This window comes from Microcaecilia unicolor, chromosome 5 (assembly GCF_901765095.1).
Source record: "Microcaecilia unicolor chromosome 5, aMicUni1.1, whole genome shotgun sequence".
Taxonomy (NCBI): Eukaryota; Metazoa; Chordata; class Amphibia; order Gymnophiona; family Siphonopidae; genus Microcaecilia; species Microcaecilia unicolor.
Window position 1 is genome coordinate 236,934,505 of NC_044035.1, and position 13,849 is coordinate 236,948,353.

Consider the following 13,849-nt stretch of genomic DNA (forward strand, 5'->3'; position numbering starts at 1 on the left):
GTGTTTTGGGCACGCGCAGAATTATTTTTCAGTGCACCTACAAAAAATGCCTTTTTTAAATATTTTTGTCAAAAATTGACATGCAGCAAAATGAAAATTGCCACGTGTCCATTTTGGGTCTGAAACCTTACCGCAAGCCATTGACCTAGCGGTAAGGTCTCACGCTGTAACTGGACGGTAATGGTCTACACACATCAAATACCACTTGATACGCACAGCTGCCGCGTGTCAGAAGATAAAAAATATTTTTCGGATGCATGTAGCAGACATGCGCTAAAATTGAAATTACCGCAAGGGCCACACAGTAACCGGGTGGTAACTCCAATTTGGTGTGTGTTAGGCGTGCATAGGTGCCTACGTAGCTTATTACAAGGGCCCCAGAGTGATCAGAGTATTAAGTGACCTAGGGACCTTTAGGAATAGAAAAACATTGTAAGTCATTTGTATCTTGGGAGCAATTTATGATTCCAATATATTATGGATAATCTGATGGTCAAGAGGTGAAGGAGACTATCACGGAGACGATAAACCCTAACCTATGCTCCTGTAATAATAAATCTTTTTATGTATTGTTTTGATCCTTTTGTGTTCAAGATGCCAAATTCTCTATATAAGGAACTGGCCTCTGTCCAGAAATTAGGACATACTGGTTTGCCATTAAGCCTTGTATATTCTTATATATCGATATATCAATAGTTGAATTGAGCACAGTCTAGTGTTTTTTTTTTATTTCGAGTTCTACAATAGTGGTGCAGGATGCGGACAGTTTAACTCCCTACGAGCCACACAGGACAGACCTTTCCCTGGCACCAACAAAAGGAGGTAGGAGGACCTCAGTTATTTTTTAAAAAATCCTCTAAGAAATGGGGCCAGATCTGTCCATGTATGGAGGAGCGTTCAAGGATACAACAGATTTCCCGGATAACATAAAACAGTCTGTGTTCAAAATTATCTGCAGATAGTGTCTTGTTTGTTTCTGTCACTAGTGTGGTTGTTGCTGTTAAATGTCCTTTGTGGGCAGGTCACTGTGGTCTAGCACTCTCTAACTTTGCCACCTGTCAGAACTCATTCTACCTTTCTCTTTGAAGTGTCTGCTTCTTCCTCTTGATCAAAATTCAGGGCTGCAGTTTCAGGAGGTAAGTAATTGTGCACAGGTTAAAGTCTCTAGGAAAGAGACAGGAAGTCTAGGTGAGAGATATAGGGACATATCCCAGGGCTCTTCGGCAAAAACAGCAAATATTAATATGGGAACTGGCATGAGCCAAATGCCAGAAGGTAAGGATATATGTTTAGTAATTGCATCTCAAATAGCCATTGAATTTTAACTAGGTGGAATAAAATCTAACAGACACTGGGGGGGGGGGGGGGGGGGAGAGAGAATTTCTAGGAAGTCATAAAAACTCCTTACAGAGTGATAGCCTGTGCTGTGTTTAAATGTTTAGAATTTTAAGTCGATGCAAATTGAAAGGGGGGAAAAAGGTTTTAAGGTTGCAAATCATTGTTGGTTCTAATAAACTGACTAGGTATGAAGCTATTTGGTTTATGGGAGCTGTCAAACTCTTTAGTCTAACGTGTGATTTGTATTTAATGTATATTTCTCATTGAATCTGCTTGCTAATAGACTTCTATAAGTTAAGTTTTCTGATTGTTGTTTTACCTTGCTGACAATTGATCTCTGTGAGTTTGAATTATGTTTAAATCTTTTTATTGATAAACGACAACATAAACTTGATACAATTCTCATCATTTCTGAGCATAATACCTTTCCAAAGGAGTGGGTGTAGAGGTGTGAGAGAGACTTATTAGCACACTAGTAAAAAAGGCCCGTTTCTGACACAAATGAAACGGGCGCTAGCAAGGTTTTCCTCGGAGTGTGTATGTTTGGGAGAGTGTATGTGAGAGTGGCTGTTTGAGAGTCAGAGTGAAAGTGTGAGTGTGTGTGTGTGAGAGAGAGAGTGAGTCTGGGTGTGAGTGTGTTTGTGAGAGAGTGTGTGTGTGAGAATGAGAGTGTGTGCAAGTGTGTATGTGAGACACAGTGTGAGAGAGAGTGTGTGTATGTGGGCGAGAGAGAGAGTGTGTGTGAGACACAGATTCTCTGTGAGAGTGAGTGTATGAGACCAAGCGAGTGTGTGAGTGACTGTGTGGCACATAGAGAGTGAATGTGATACAGTGTGAGACAGAGTGTGTGAGAGTGAGAGTCAGAAAGACATTGTATATGAGAGAGAGAGTGTGAGACCTGCCCTCCCAATCCATGCCCATCTGTCCCCTGCCCCCTCCATTCATCCTTTTCCAGCAATTCCCCTCTTTCCCTGAGCCCTGCCCTCCCAATCCATGCCCATCCATGCTCCTCTGTCACCTGTCCCCTCCATTCATCCCTATCCAGCAATTCCCCTCTCTCCCTGAGCCCTGCCCTGCAATCCCTATCCATCCATGCCCATCTGTCCCCTCCATTCATCCCTATCCAGCAATTCCCCTCTCCCTGAGCCCTGCCCTCCCAATCCATGCCCATCCATGCTCCTCTGTCACCTGCCCCCTCCATTCATCCCTATCCAGCAATTCCCCTCTCTCCCTGAGCCCTGCCCTGCAATCCCTATCCATCCATGCCCATCTGTCCCCTCCATTCATCCCTATCCAGCAATTTCCCTCTCTCCCTGAGCCCTGCCCTCCCAATCCATGCCCATCCATGCTCCTCTGTCCCCTGCCCCCTCCATTCATCCCTTTCCAGCAATTCCCCTCTCTCCCTGAGCCCTGCCCTCCCAATCCATGCCCATCCATGCTCCTCTGTCGCCCTGCCCTCCCAATCCATGCTTCTCTGTCCCATGCTCCTCTCCATTCATCTCTTTCCAGCAATTCCCCTCTCTCCCTGAGCCCTGCCCTCCCAATCCATGCCCATCCATGCTCCTCTGTCCCCTGCCGCCTCCATTCAACCTTTTCCAGCAAGTCCTCTCTCTCCCTTCCATGACCCCCCTCGCATCCATGCTCCTCTCTCTCCCATGTCCCAGCCTGGCCCGCCCTCTTCTCCCCCCCCTTCTCATCCATGCCCCCCCCTTCGCATCCTTGCTGTCGTTTCTCCCCTGCCCTCCCGCTCCCATTGTTCAACTTTACTGGCCACCCTCTTCTCTCCCCCCAACTTCTTTTTTTTTTTTTCTTCTTCTTTTTAAATTTACCTCCGTGGCGGTTCCGGCAGCGAAGCGTCAGGGAAGGAGGCGGCGCTCCCGACGTCTAGCCTTCCCTTCGCTGTGTTCCGCCTTCTTCTGACGTCATCCTGAAGGTGGAACACAGCGAAGGGAAGGCTAGAGACGTCGGGAGCGCCGCCTCCTTCCCTGACGCTGCGCTGCCGGAATTGTTTGGTTTTTTTTACGCCCTCGACGTCATGACGTTTGACGCGAGGGCGGGGCAGAGACGGCTGGCTGGCTTGAAGGCTTCACACCACGAATCCACGAACCCTTCAGCCTGGGAGTGACGTCAGATGGCTTCAGAACGTTGTCCTCAGAACGTTGAGGGTGCGTTTTATTATATTAGATGTCAAGGCACTCTTTATGCAGCAGCTAAACTGCAGAGGCATATTTTCAAAGCACTTTGGGAGGCTAAGTTCCATAGGTTTCTATGGAACTTTGGGAGGCTAAGTGCTTTGAAAATGAGCCCCTAAGTGTAACATTCTTTAGTGTTGCCAGGTAGATGCTGTTTCCAGATACCTTGAATCCCTTAGTTAAATTGCTAGGGATGCCAAACCCCCATATTATTAGGATTTTTCTGTTTTTGCAAATGGACTTTATCATCCACACATTAGAGATTAATATATAGGCTTTCTAGAGATAAGGGCATTTCATTTTATAGGTAAAGGAAGAGTAAAGTGTTCCTTTTCTAATGACTGCCACGAGAGGAAGGAAAGAGCCCTTCAACCCTGATTTTCAGGCAGAGGGAAAATTACTATCTATCTCATAGTTTACGACCTCATACCTGAGGATGACTCAATAGTACCTTTCCTGGTAGTTCCAACTTGTCACAGGGCAAACAAAAAGACCTGAGGCTACATGTGTTGCCTGTTATTAAATGACCCCCTTCATGTTCAAATTCTATCTGGTCCATTATTTGAAACTGAATTAAACAAATTAACATCTCACACTGATGTAGGGAGGAGGCAAGCATACCTTTTACTAACTTCAGTAGGGGAGAGGAGTTAGATAGTTTGGAATACAGACAGCAGTTGGTGGGGAGAAAAAGGGGCCAGGGTCTGTGGGGATTTTTAAAGAAAGGATAGTGGTGAGAAGGAAATCAGTAGGAATGTGTACAGGGCAAAACATTCAAGTTTGTTTGGAATTTTGTCTTGAATTTGAGAATTTTTTCGGTTCATTTTACATATTTGTTGTAATAAGAATTTTAATGCATGTTCGAACGTAATATGTGCTAATCAAGGGCCGAGGGGCATCCTTGCTCAGTTGTGCTTAGGGTAACAATCCAGCCTTGGAAAAATGCTTTGAGACAGAGAACTAGGTGCAACAGAAGCAGTTCCACTCACCCCCAACTCCTGTTCCTACAACTTTGATTTTCCATTTCCCCACAACTTAAAAAGAACCAAAGTTCCTGGTTCTTCAGCTCCTCAAATGACTCCAAAAGGGCTCCGAAGAGGTCAGACCTGCTCCTTAGGGCACTCCCCTTTGGGAACACACCTTTGGTTGCATCATCCTTGTCCGATGAAGTAACCAAGTTCACTCCCATCTACGGTTATGCCTGCATCCCAAATCAGACACTCACTTAGGGGCCCTTTTACTAAGCAGCGATAAAATATGGCCTGCAGTAGTATAGACGCATGTATTGGGTGTGCGCTGGGCCAGTTTTTACCGCATCTACAAAAAAGGGTTGTTTTTTTTTAATGGGACAGGAAAGAGCCCTGCGGTAAAAATGAAACCAGTGCGTGCCCAAAACCGGCCTGAGCCCTTAACGTCACCCAATGATCTAGTGGTAAAGGCTCACGCAATACATGCTAGGAGGAAATAAATAAATAATTCATCCACACATTATGGGCGCACACCAAATCTGAAATTACCACCAGGAGGGCGTGCTGGCCTGGCAGTAGTTTCATTTGGATGTGCGCTACCACGGCTTAGTAAAAGGGGCTCTCTGACTCTACCACAGTTGTTCCTCCTTTTGAAAACATTTAAATTCTGAAAATTTAGGATGTCTCAAAGACTCTTAGACTTTATACTACTACTAATCATTTCTATAGTGCTACTAGAGGTATGCAGCGCTGTATACATGATATGCAGGTATTTTCTCTGTCCCTAGAGGGCTCACAATCTAAGTTTTTGTTTTGTTTTGTTTTTTTGTACCTGGGGCAATGGAGGTTTAGCGACTTGTCCAAGGTCACAAGGACATGTGGTGGGAATTTAAATCAGGTTGCCATGATCAAAGCCTACTGCACTAACCATTAGACTACTCCTCCACTCCACTTTATGGGAATAAGAAAGTAAGGGGCCCTTTTACTAAGATGTGCTAAGAAATGGACTTAATATGTTTTAATGCAGGACTTTCAACACATACTGTGTTGTGTTGGAGTGGAGGAGTGGCCTAGTGGTTAAAGCACCGGTCTTGCAATCCAGAGGTGACCAGTTCAAATCCCACTGCTGCTCCTTGTGATCTTGGGCAAGTCACTTAACCCTCCATTGCCTCAGGTACAAACTTAGATTGTGAACCCTCCTGGGACAGAGAACTATCCAGAGTACCTGAATGTAACTCACCTTGAGTTATTACTGAAAAGGGGTGAGCAAAATCTAAATAAATAAAAATACTAAACATATCCCTAAAATGGGACTTCTTCCTTTAGCATGTAAGACCTGTAAAAATTTTAACACGGGAGCACTTACTGCCTCCTGTTTAGAAGGTGCTAAGTGCTCCTACATTAAGTCTGTTATGCAGTTAGCATGCACTAATGCGAACACGCTAATTGGATAACACCTACTCCCCCTTTTCCTACCCATGACTTGCCCCTTCCAAAAAAAAAATCACAAAAACAAAATAGCACATGGCGGGCAAATTACTGCAGAACACTTTAGCGCATTTTGCAGTACGCTTTTTTTATGTGCTAAGCCCATATTGGGGCTTAGCCCTCTTTAGTAAAAGGGCCCCTTATTTTGAGTAAAAACCATGATCTCCTTCAAGGCTGGCATTTCTTCAGTTCATCTAATAAAATATACACAATCATAGAAAAAAAATATAGCAAATGTCAGCACTGCACTGTCCATCCAGTATGCCCAACAAGGTGACCAAAGCTGTATCTAGCACTCTGCATAGGTTCTACTTCTTCATGATTAAACAGTGGCATATTTAATTTGTATCTCTCCCTACCAATTCTGGGGCACAGACCATAGAAGTCTGCCCAGCATTGGTTCTACTTCTCAACTACTGGAGTTGCTTTTGAATCAATCCTGAAGAAATACTGAGACAGGAATTGTTACTGCTAGGAAGAAATTTGCACTTGTAAGTGTTTACCAGCTGAGAAATTGACTTAAAACTTAGCGAAAAGGGAGATTTGGGTTAAACTGATCATTTTTTTGTCTATTTAAAAGTGTATGTTTATTTATACAAACAGTTAAGATATAGCTTAGCAGTTAAACTTTTTTCTGTTAGAGGTGACAATGCAGAACAACTGAAAGAAATTTCAGTGAACCTGGAAGATGTACTGAGCCAAATCGACAGACTAAAGAGTAGTAAATCACCTGAATCTTTTGGTATGCACCCCAGGGTACTGAAAGAACTCAAACATGAAATTAATGATCTGCTATTAGTCATCTGTAAACTGTCATTAAAATTGTCCCTAGTATCTGAAGATTGGAGGGTGGCCAATGTAAAGCTGATTTTTAAAAAGGCTTCCAGGGGTGATCCGGGATATTACAGACCAGAAAGCCTGACTTCAGTGCCAGGCAAAACAGCACAGACTATCACAAAGAATAAAATTACTGAGCACGTTAACAAACACTGTATAATGGGACAGAGTCAGCATGGATTCAGTCAAGGGAAGTCATGCTTAACCAATTTGTTTCATTTCTTTGAAGGTGTGAACAAACCAGTGGCGTAGCCAAGGGTGGGCTTGGGTGGGCCCAGGAGAGGGGGGAAGTTTGAGAGACCATATGGCATGCAGGCGAGAGAAGGAGAGACCAAATCACCTGTGGGACGGGGCGAGGTTCTTCTGCTCACCCATCTTGTGCCCAGGCCCACACAAAATTGGGTGTCTGGCTACGCCCATGGAACAAACATGTGGATAAAGGTGAGCCGGTTGATGCAGTGTATCTAGATTTTCTAAATCTGTTATGAATACTGATCTCACAGTGCCGATGTGATACTCTGCCAAAACAAATACAGAATATTCCAAAACATTAAGGGGCCCTTTTTCGTTTCAGCACAGCAAATTGGCCCTACCGCCAGGCTTGCCCAGGAACTTGGTGGTAATTCTGGGTCTGTCACATGCAAGTACTGGTGCTAGAAATTATTTTTTATTTTCTAGCACCAGTGAGTGCCCAGTTACCACTGTGTTACCAAGAGACCCCTCACTGCCTCCTAAATAGGAGGCGGTAAGGGCTCCAGCAGTAAATGGTCGTGCGGCAATTGTTTAATTACTGCACGGCCATTTACTGCCTCCTTTAAAAAAAAACACTTTTTCCCACAGTGGTAAAAGATGGCCTCAGCGCACGGCAGGGGCGTAGCCAGACAACAGATTTTGGGTGGGCCTAGGCAAGAAGTGGGTGGGCACCAAGTGTTCTCCCCCCCCCCCCCCCCCCCCCCAACCTTCAAAAATATATCTCAACTGGCAGGAAAATGCTTCTTTCCACTTTGGCAGTCTGAAGTAGGCATGCGCTGAAAACTGAGCATGCACAGGTGCCGTTATCATGGAGAGTAGCGTTTTCGTTACCATTAGGAGGAAGTCTTCAGTTGGCAGAGCTTGAGATCCCCACCAGCTACCGTTAAACGTGTGCTACTGTTGGGTGGGCCTGAGCTCTAAGTGGGTGGGCCCCGGCCCACCCAGGCCCACCTGTGGCTACGCCACTGGCGCATGGCAATCCCACGCACTTACACCACTGCAGGCCACCTTTTACTTCCGCTTGGTAAAAGGGCCCCTTTCATGCTATTACCTACCCCGCAGTATCCTGAATGGCCGCAGAGAAGGATATTCATAAATGATGACATGAGGGTTGATTCCTTTTTCTGCTACTGCGAAATACTGATAACTAGAGTGTACCTAGGAGCAAAAAAAACCCAAAATAAAACAATAACTGAGGCAGTACATTCAAATCTGTTTCAAGCATATTCTTTATGAATATCCTGAAAACCTGACAGCCTGGGGGAGTCCAGAGGGTGTTTCTCAAAATAGTCCTGGCATATTGTCTGGCCAGTCTGGTTTTCAGGATATTCACAATGAATGTGCATGAGATGGAAGCAGTGCATGTAAATTTATCATATGCAGAGCGATCTCAAATTCAGACTGCCTTCAGGAATGGCTTGAGAAACCTTGTAGCAGAGAACAAGTTTAGGAATCACTATTCTAGAAAGACCATAAAAAAATTTCCACATCCACTGGAAATTACACTAAAAGAATATTTGAGTTCCCAATATAATAGGGGTATCAGATGGAGATATGTAGTTTATTTTTCTGTATTTTCTTTATAGCTTCCTGATGTCTCATACTGTGCATAAAAGGCTACTCTGTACCACCTGGCATAGTGTGGGACTTTGTGATAGTGTGAGTGAGGATTGAGTGCTGAGCCTTCACAGAACAACAGGACTAGGTAGGAAATTTAAACAAGAATTCTTTATTTCTTAAACCAAAATATAATGAAGCATGTTTACTGCACAAGGCAGGTTGTCTTGCACATAGATTTGCTCAGACCTTTTTTTCAGCCGATGCGCAATAAGTACAGAGTACCAGCACTTTTCTTCCTGCCTTCCAAAAATGTCCTATCCACCCCACTGCATTTCTCACTTAAAATCTCCCAGCTTGTTTTGGGAAATTTGGGTTTCTGCCAGGTACTTGTGACCTGGATTGGCCACTGTTGGAAGCAGGATACTGGGCTAGATGGACCATTGGTCTGACCCAGTATGGCTATTTTTAGGTTCTTAGGGTACACCAGCCAGCTTCAAACTTGTGACCTTCAAATTCAGAGGCTGCCACCTTCCAGGAAGAGCTATTCCGGGTCGCATGGCTGCCGCATTGAGCCTGCCATGAGTGGGAAAGCGCGGGGTACAAATGTAACTAAAATAAAAATAAAAATGCACTGTACCAGTTGAAAAAAAAGTCCTGGTTACCTCACCCTCTAAGGTTGGCTCTGCTTAAGTACTGGCACCTTTTTTCCTTAAAAAAAAAAAAAAGCACTGGATTTGCTTGTAAATCAGTGAGAGATCCTTCCAGGGTTAGCTTCTTGCCCATCCTCAAACACAGAATGAAGTAGGTTAAACACAGCTTTTCTGTAACCCAGGCCTACCACAAAGGTTCAAACTCTCCAGGAAAAAGACTTTCCACCTTGGCAATCTTCCATTCCCTCAAATATACAGTGGGAGCATATGTGGAAGGAATTTGCTTCTTTTCCTGGGCCCATCCAGATACTGAAGCCCTTCCCGTGAACCCCCCTGGAAGACTCCTCCTCCCTGTTCTATTCTGCTCCCCCTCTAAATATTTTGTCTTAGTCTGGGCCCTGCCCTCCTGACTCAGAAGGCTAGCTGTGCCTGACTGAACCATGCCCCTTCTACTATACACTGCACTCTCTAGCCTCTTAAAATGATCCTGTGAAGGAGTGTTTTTAAGGGAGACTATCAATTTTCTATGCAATCCCTCACATACCCTCCCCCTCAACTCAACCATGCCTGGTTGAGTGCCTGCCACTACAAGGGCCACTGCAAGGGAAGAGGATAACCTCCAGCTAGAGAACCAAGAGCCCAGGGGACTGTCCCCTAAATAAAGCTATCACCCATTCCAGACAGGACCCCCCCCCCCCCCCCTTTCTTCATGTCTAGTTAAAGGGGATGCCAGCACCAGACTCTCCCATTGCAGACTCTCTTTAGTCAGTGAAATCCTGTGGTACTAGAGTCCAAACCACCTGCTTGGTGTCACCAATCTTTCTTAGGTACCTGTGAAGCCCCTCAGATTCTGTAACATCAAGATCAAGTTAGACTTCTAAATTCCAGTTCCCCAGTCCTCAGGGAAGTCCAAAACCATAAGCAGACAGAAGAGTGGAAATTCACATGACTCTGAGGGTTCAGCATCTGGGAATCTTTTGGTCAGTTGAAACCCATTGCTTCACTTGTACTATGACACCAGAGTTCCATAACCATACTGAGGTCAGATACTCTTACTGAAGACCACCACTGAGTTGAAGGACTAACATAGTAAATGACGGCAGATAAAGACCTGAACGGTCCATCCAGTCTGCCCAACAAGATAAACTCATTTTACATGGTATGTAATACTTTATATGTATATCCGAGTTTGATTTGTCCCTGCCTTTCTCAGGGCACAAACCGTAGAAGTCCTCCCTGCACCGGTTTTATTCTCCAAATACCGGCGTTGCCACCCTAAGTCCGCTAAGATTCCATAGATCCATTCCTTCTAAACAGGATTCTTTTGTGTTTATCCCACGCATGTTTGAATTCCTGACATTACTCCTGAGTCTGCTCCCTTGCAACCTCAATTCATGTCCTCTAGTTCTACCACCTTCCTGTCTCCGGAAAAGGTTCGTATGCGGATTAATACCTTTCAAATATTTGAACATCTGTATCATGTCACCCCTGTTTCTCCTTTCCTCCAAGGTATACATGTTCAGGTCGGCAAGTCTCTCCTCATACGGTTTGCAATCCAAATCCCATACTATTTTCGTAGCTTTTCTTTGCATCGCTTCCAGTTTTTTTACATCTTTAGCCAGATACGGCCTCCAAAACTGAACACAATACTCCAAGTGGGGCTTCACCAACGACTTGTAAAGGGGCATCAACACCTCCTTTCTTCTGCTGTTTATACCCCTCTCTATGCAGCCTGGCATCCTTCTAGCCAGGGCCGTCGCCTTATCATATTGTTTCTTCATCTTCATATATATCCTCCGACACCAACACCCCAAGGTCTCTCTCCTGAGTTGAGCTTGCTAATCTCTCCCTCCTATTCGGTATCCCTCTTTTGGGTTTCTACACCCCAAATGCATCACTCTGCACTTCTTGGCATTAAATTTTAACTATTGTTAGTCACAAAGTACTCCACTAAAAAATTCAAACAAACATGAATACATTTATTGTTACCCATATATATGCATACATTGTTCACAATAACCCTCGGTTCCCATGTAACTCACTTCCACATGCCTTTCACAGCGTCATCCACACAGTCAAACCAATCTCATATATTGCTCACCACATACTACAATCCACTGAAATTACATTACAATACTTGCACTTAAGATTCAACATATGACCACCTAAACTTCCGGAAACTACTAAAAACTCACCTGTTCAAATAGGCATACTCGAACGATCCAACTTAAATGCCTCAACTCTGCAACACAACAAAACCAAAGCTCGTACTGGACATAAATTAACTCTTCCTCCTTATGATTCCTAAATCTGTCTGTCACACATGATCTTTACTCTACCATAACCTCACTCTGTATTTGTTTATACCGATACTGGCGATCGCCTCTACGGTACTATGTAAGCCACATTGAGCCTGCAAATAGGTGGGAAAATGTGGGATACAAGTGTAACAAATAAATAAATAATGTATTCCCTTGGCTTTTGATGATATTAAAAAATGGTTACTGCATTCATTTAAGACCAGCAGTTCCAAAATGGCTGACACGGGCCGCTCTTACTTCTCAGCCCTCGTTTCGATAATCCCAAATTCAAAGTCAAAGTGACTGTTGTTTCTAAGCGCTCAGACTCCCAATGCTTAGCATGGTGATGAATCTTAGTGTGTACTCAAACCACAATTATATCACCCACAACTGGGTATCAAGTTTGGCTGGGTTCGTGGCTCCACTGCGCGGCATCTAGAAGGCTTCCATGAAAAACCGTTGATAAGGTCACCTAGATGACCAGACTTCAACTCCTCTTTAGTTCCTCAATGCGAAACCGCATTTCGTGGTTTACTTCATCAGGAAGAACCACTCCCCGTAACCTGTAACAATCAATAATACACATCCACTCCTAATCATCTCGAAATCTCAAAAGCCTATCTAAATTTTAACCTTGTATCACAATTGTAAATACGCTTAGTGGCTGCTTACCATCCGGGCAACTCTGCAAGCGGGGGATCCAAAGGTCTGCCCCCACACTTTACGACCATACTTTCCTGTTCCGGGGATTAAATACCCCCATTTGAAACGTCCCTCAGAAGAAATTGCCAAAGGTTATATCCATTCTACTTCCAGATTAAGACCCTTAGGGGCCACCATATCCCACGTGAAAATGTAGCGCTGTTCTATAGCCAGCAATTGCGCACTGATGTCACCACCCCAAGAGGGGGCGACATGCACTAATACTAAACACTTTAAGTCCTCAATCGCGTGGTTTTGTGTGGTCCAAGGGTGCTTCTTTTTTATAAGTTCTAAGATTACTGATCTGCTCAGCCAGTCTGTGTTTTAATTGTCACTTAGTATTACCTTGCAGATAAACTTTTTTGGTAGACCCCGGTATTAAAACCCACTTGGTAGTAACTGAATATTTGCAATAAACACATTTCCCAGAGGGGGAATGTTGGCCATCTAATTTATCAGGGGTAGATCTTTTTAACAGTTCTCCCAGGTTCGCTTTCCGACGTTAAGCGATCTTGGGGTGCTCACTGAATTCTGAATGCACAGCTAGAACATGCCAATATTTGTGTATTAGATGTCCTACTTTAGGGGCATGTTGAGAAAACGGAAGCACACAGGCTACAGACCTATGGGCAGGTTTTTGTCTAGGCAAGAATAGCCATGGTCTATGAGCATACAGCGCTCGCTTGTATGCCTTTCTAAGAACCCCCATTGGGTACCCTCTTTGCACAAACCGATTCATCATGTCTTTTGACTGAACTTTAAATTCATTAACTGAAGAGCACAATTGCCTCAGCCTAAGAAATTGGCCGACAGGAACATCCCTTCTCAATGCTGCATGATGATGACTTGTATAACGCAGTAGGGTGTTCCTGTCAGTCTTCTTTCTGAAAATCGTAGTGTGAAAACCATCACTATTGGTCTTAATGATCTTAATATCCAAAAATTCAATTTCATATTTATCAATCTGACAAGTGAATTTGACATGCGGATCGGCAGTGTTGAGGCTATCAATGAAGGCTAACAGCTCATTTTCAGGCCCCTGCGAAAACAATATGATATTGTCAATATATCTCTTCCACAGCATGACCTTATCATAAATACATAAGTAATGCCACACTGGGAAAGACCAAGGGTCCATCAAGCCCAGCATCCTGTCCACGACAGCGGCCAATCCAGGCCAAGGGCACCTGGCAAGCTTCCCAACGTACAAACATTCTATACATGTTATTCCTGGAATTGTGGATTTTTCCCAAGTCCATTTAGTAGTGGTTTATGGACTTGTCTTTTAGGAAACCGTCTAAACCCTTTTTAAACTCTGCTAAGCTAACCGCCTTCACCACGTTCTCCGGCAATGAATTCCAGAGTTTAATTATGTGTTGGGTGATTTGTTTTAAATTTACTACACTGTAGTTTCATCGCATGCCCCCTAGTCCTAGTATTTTTGGAAAGCATGAACAGACGCTTCACATCCACCCCACTCATTATTTTATATACCTCTATCATGTCTCCCCTCAGCCGTCTCTTCTCCAAGCTGAAAAGCCCTAGCCTCCTTAGTCTTTCTT

At 44.2% G+C, this 13,849-nt stretch overlaps 1 protein-coding gene across 1 annotated transcript in view; it reads right to left on the reverse strand.

Annotated features, from left to right (window-relative positions):
• The window catches only part of CFAP44 (cilia and flagella associated protein 44), a 444,725-nt gene that overhangs the window by 387,757 nt on the left and 43,119 nt on the right, over window positions 1–13,849 (reverse strand). Inside the window, exon 4 of the mRNA XM_030203902.1 lies at window positions 8,131–8,233. Within this exon, the coding sequence (XP_030059762.1) occupies window positions 8,131–8,233 (103 nt within the window). The remainder of the gene's footprint in view (window positions 1–8,130; window positions 8,234–13,849) is intronic.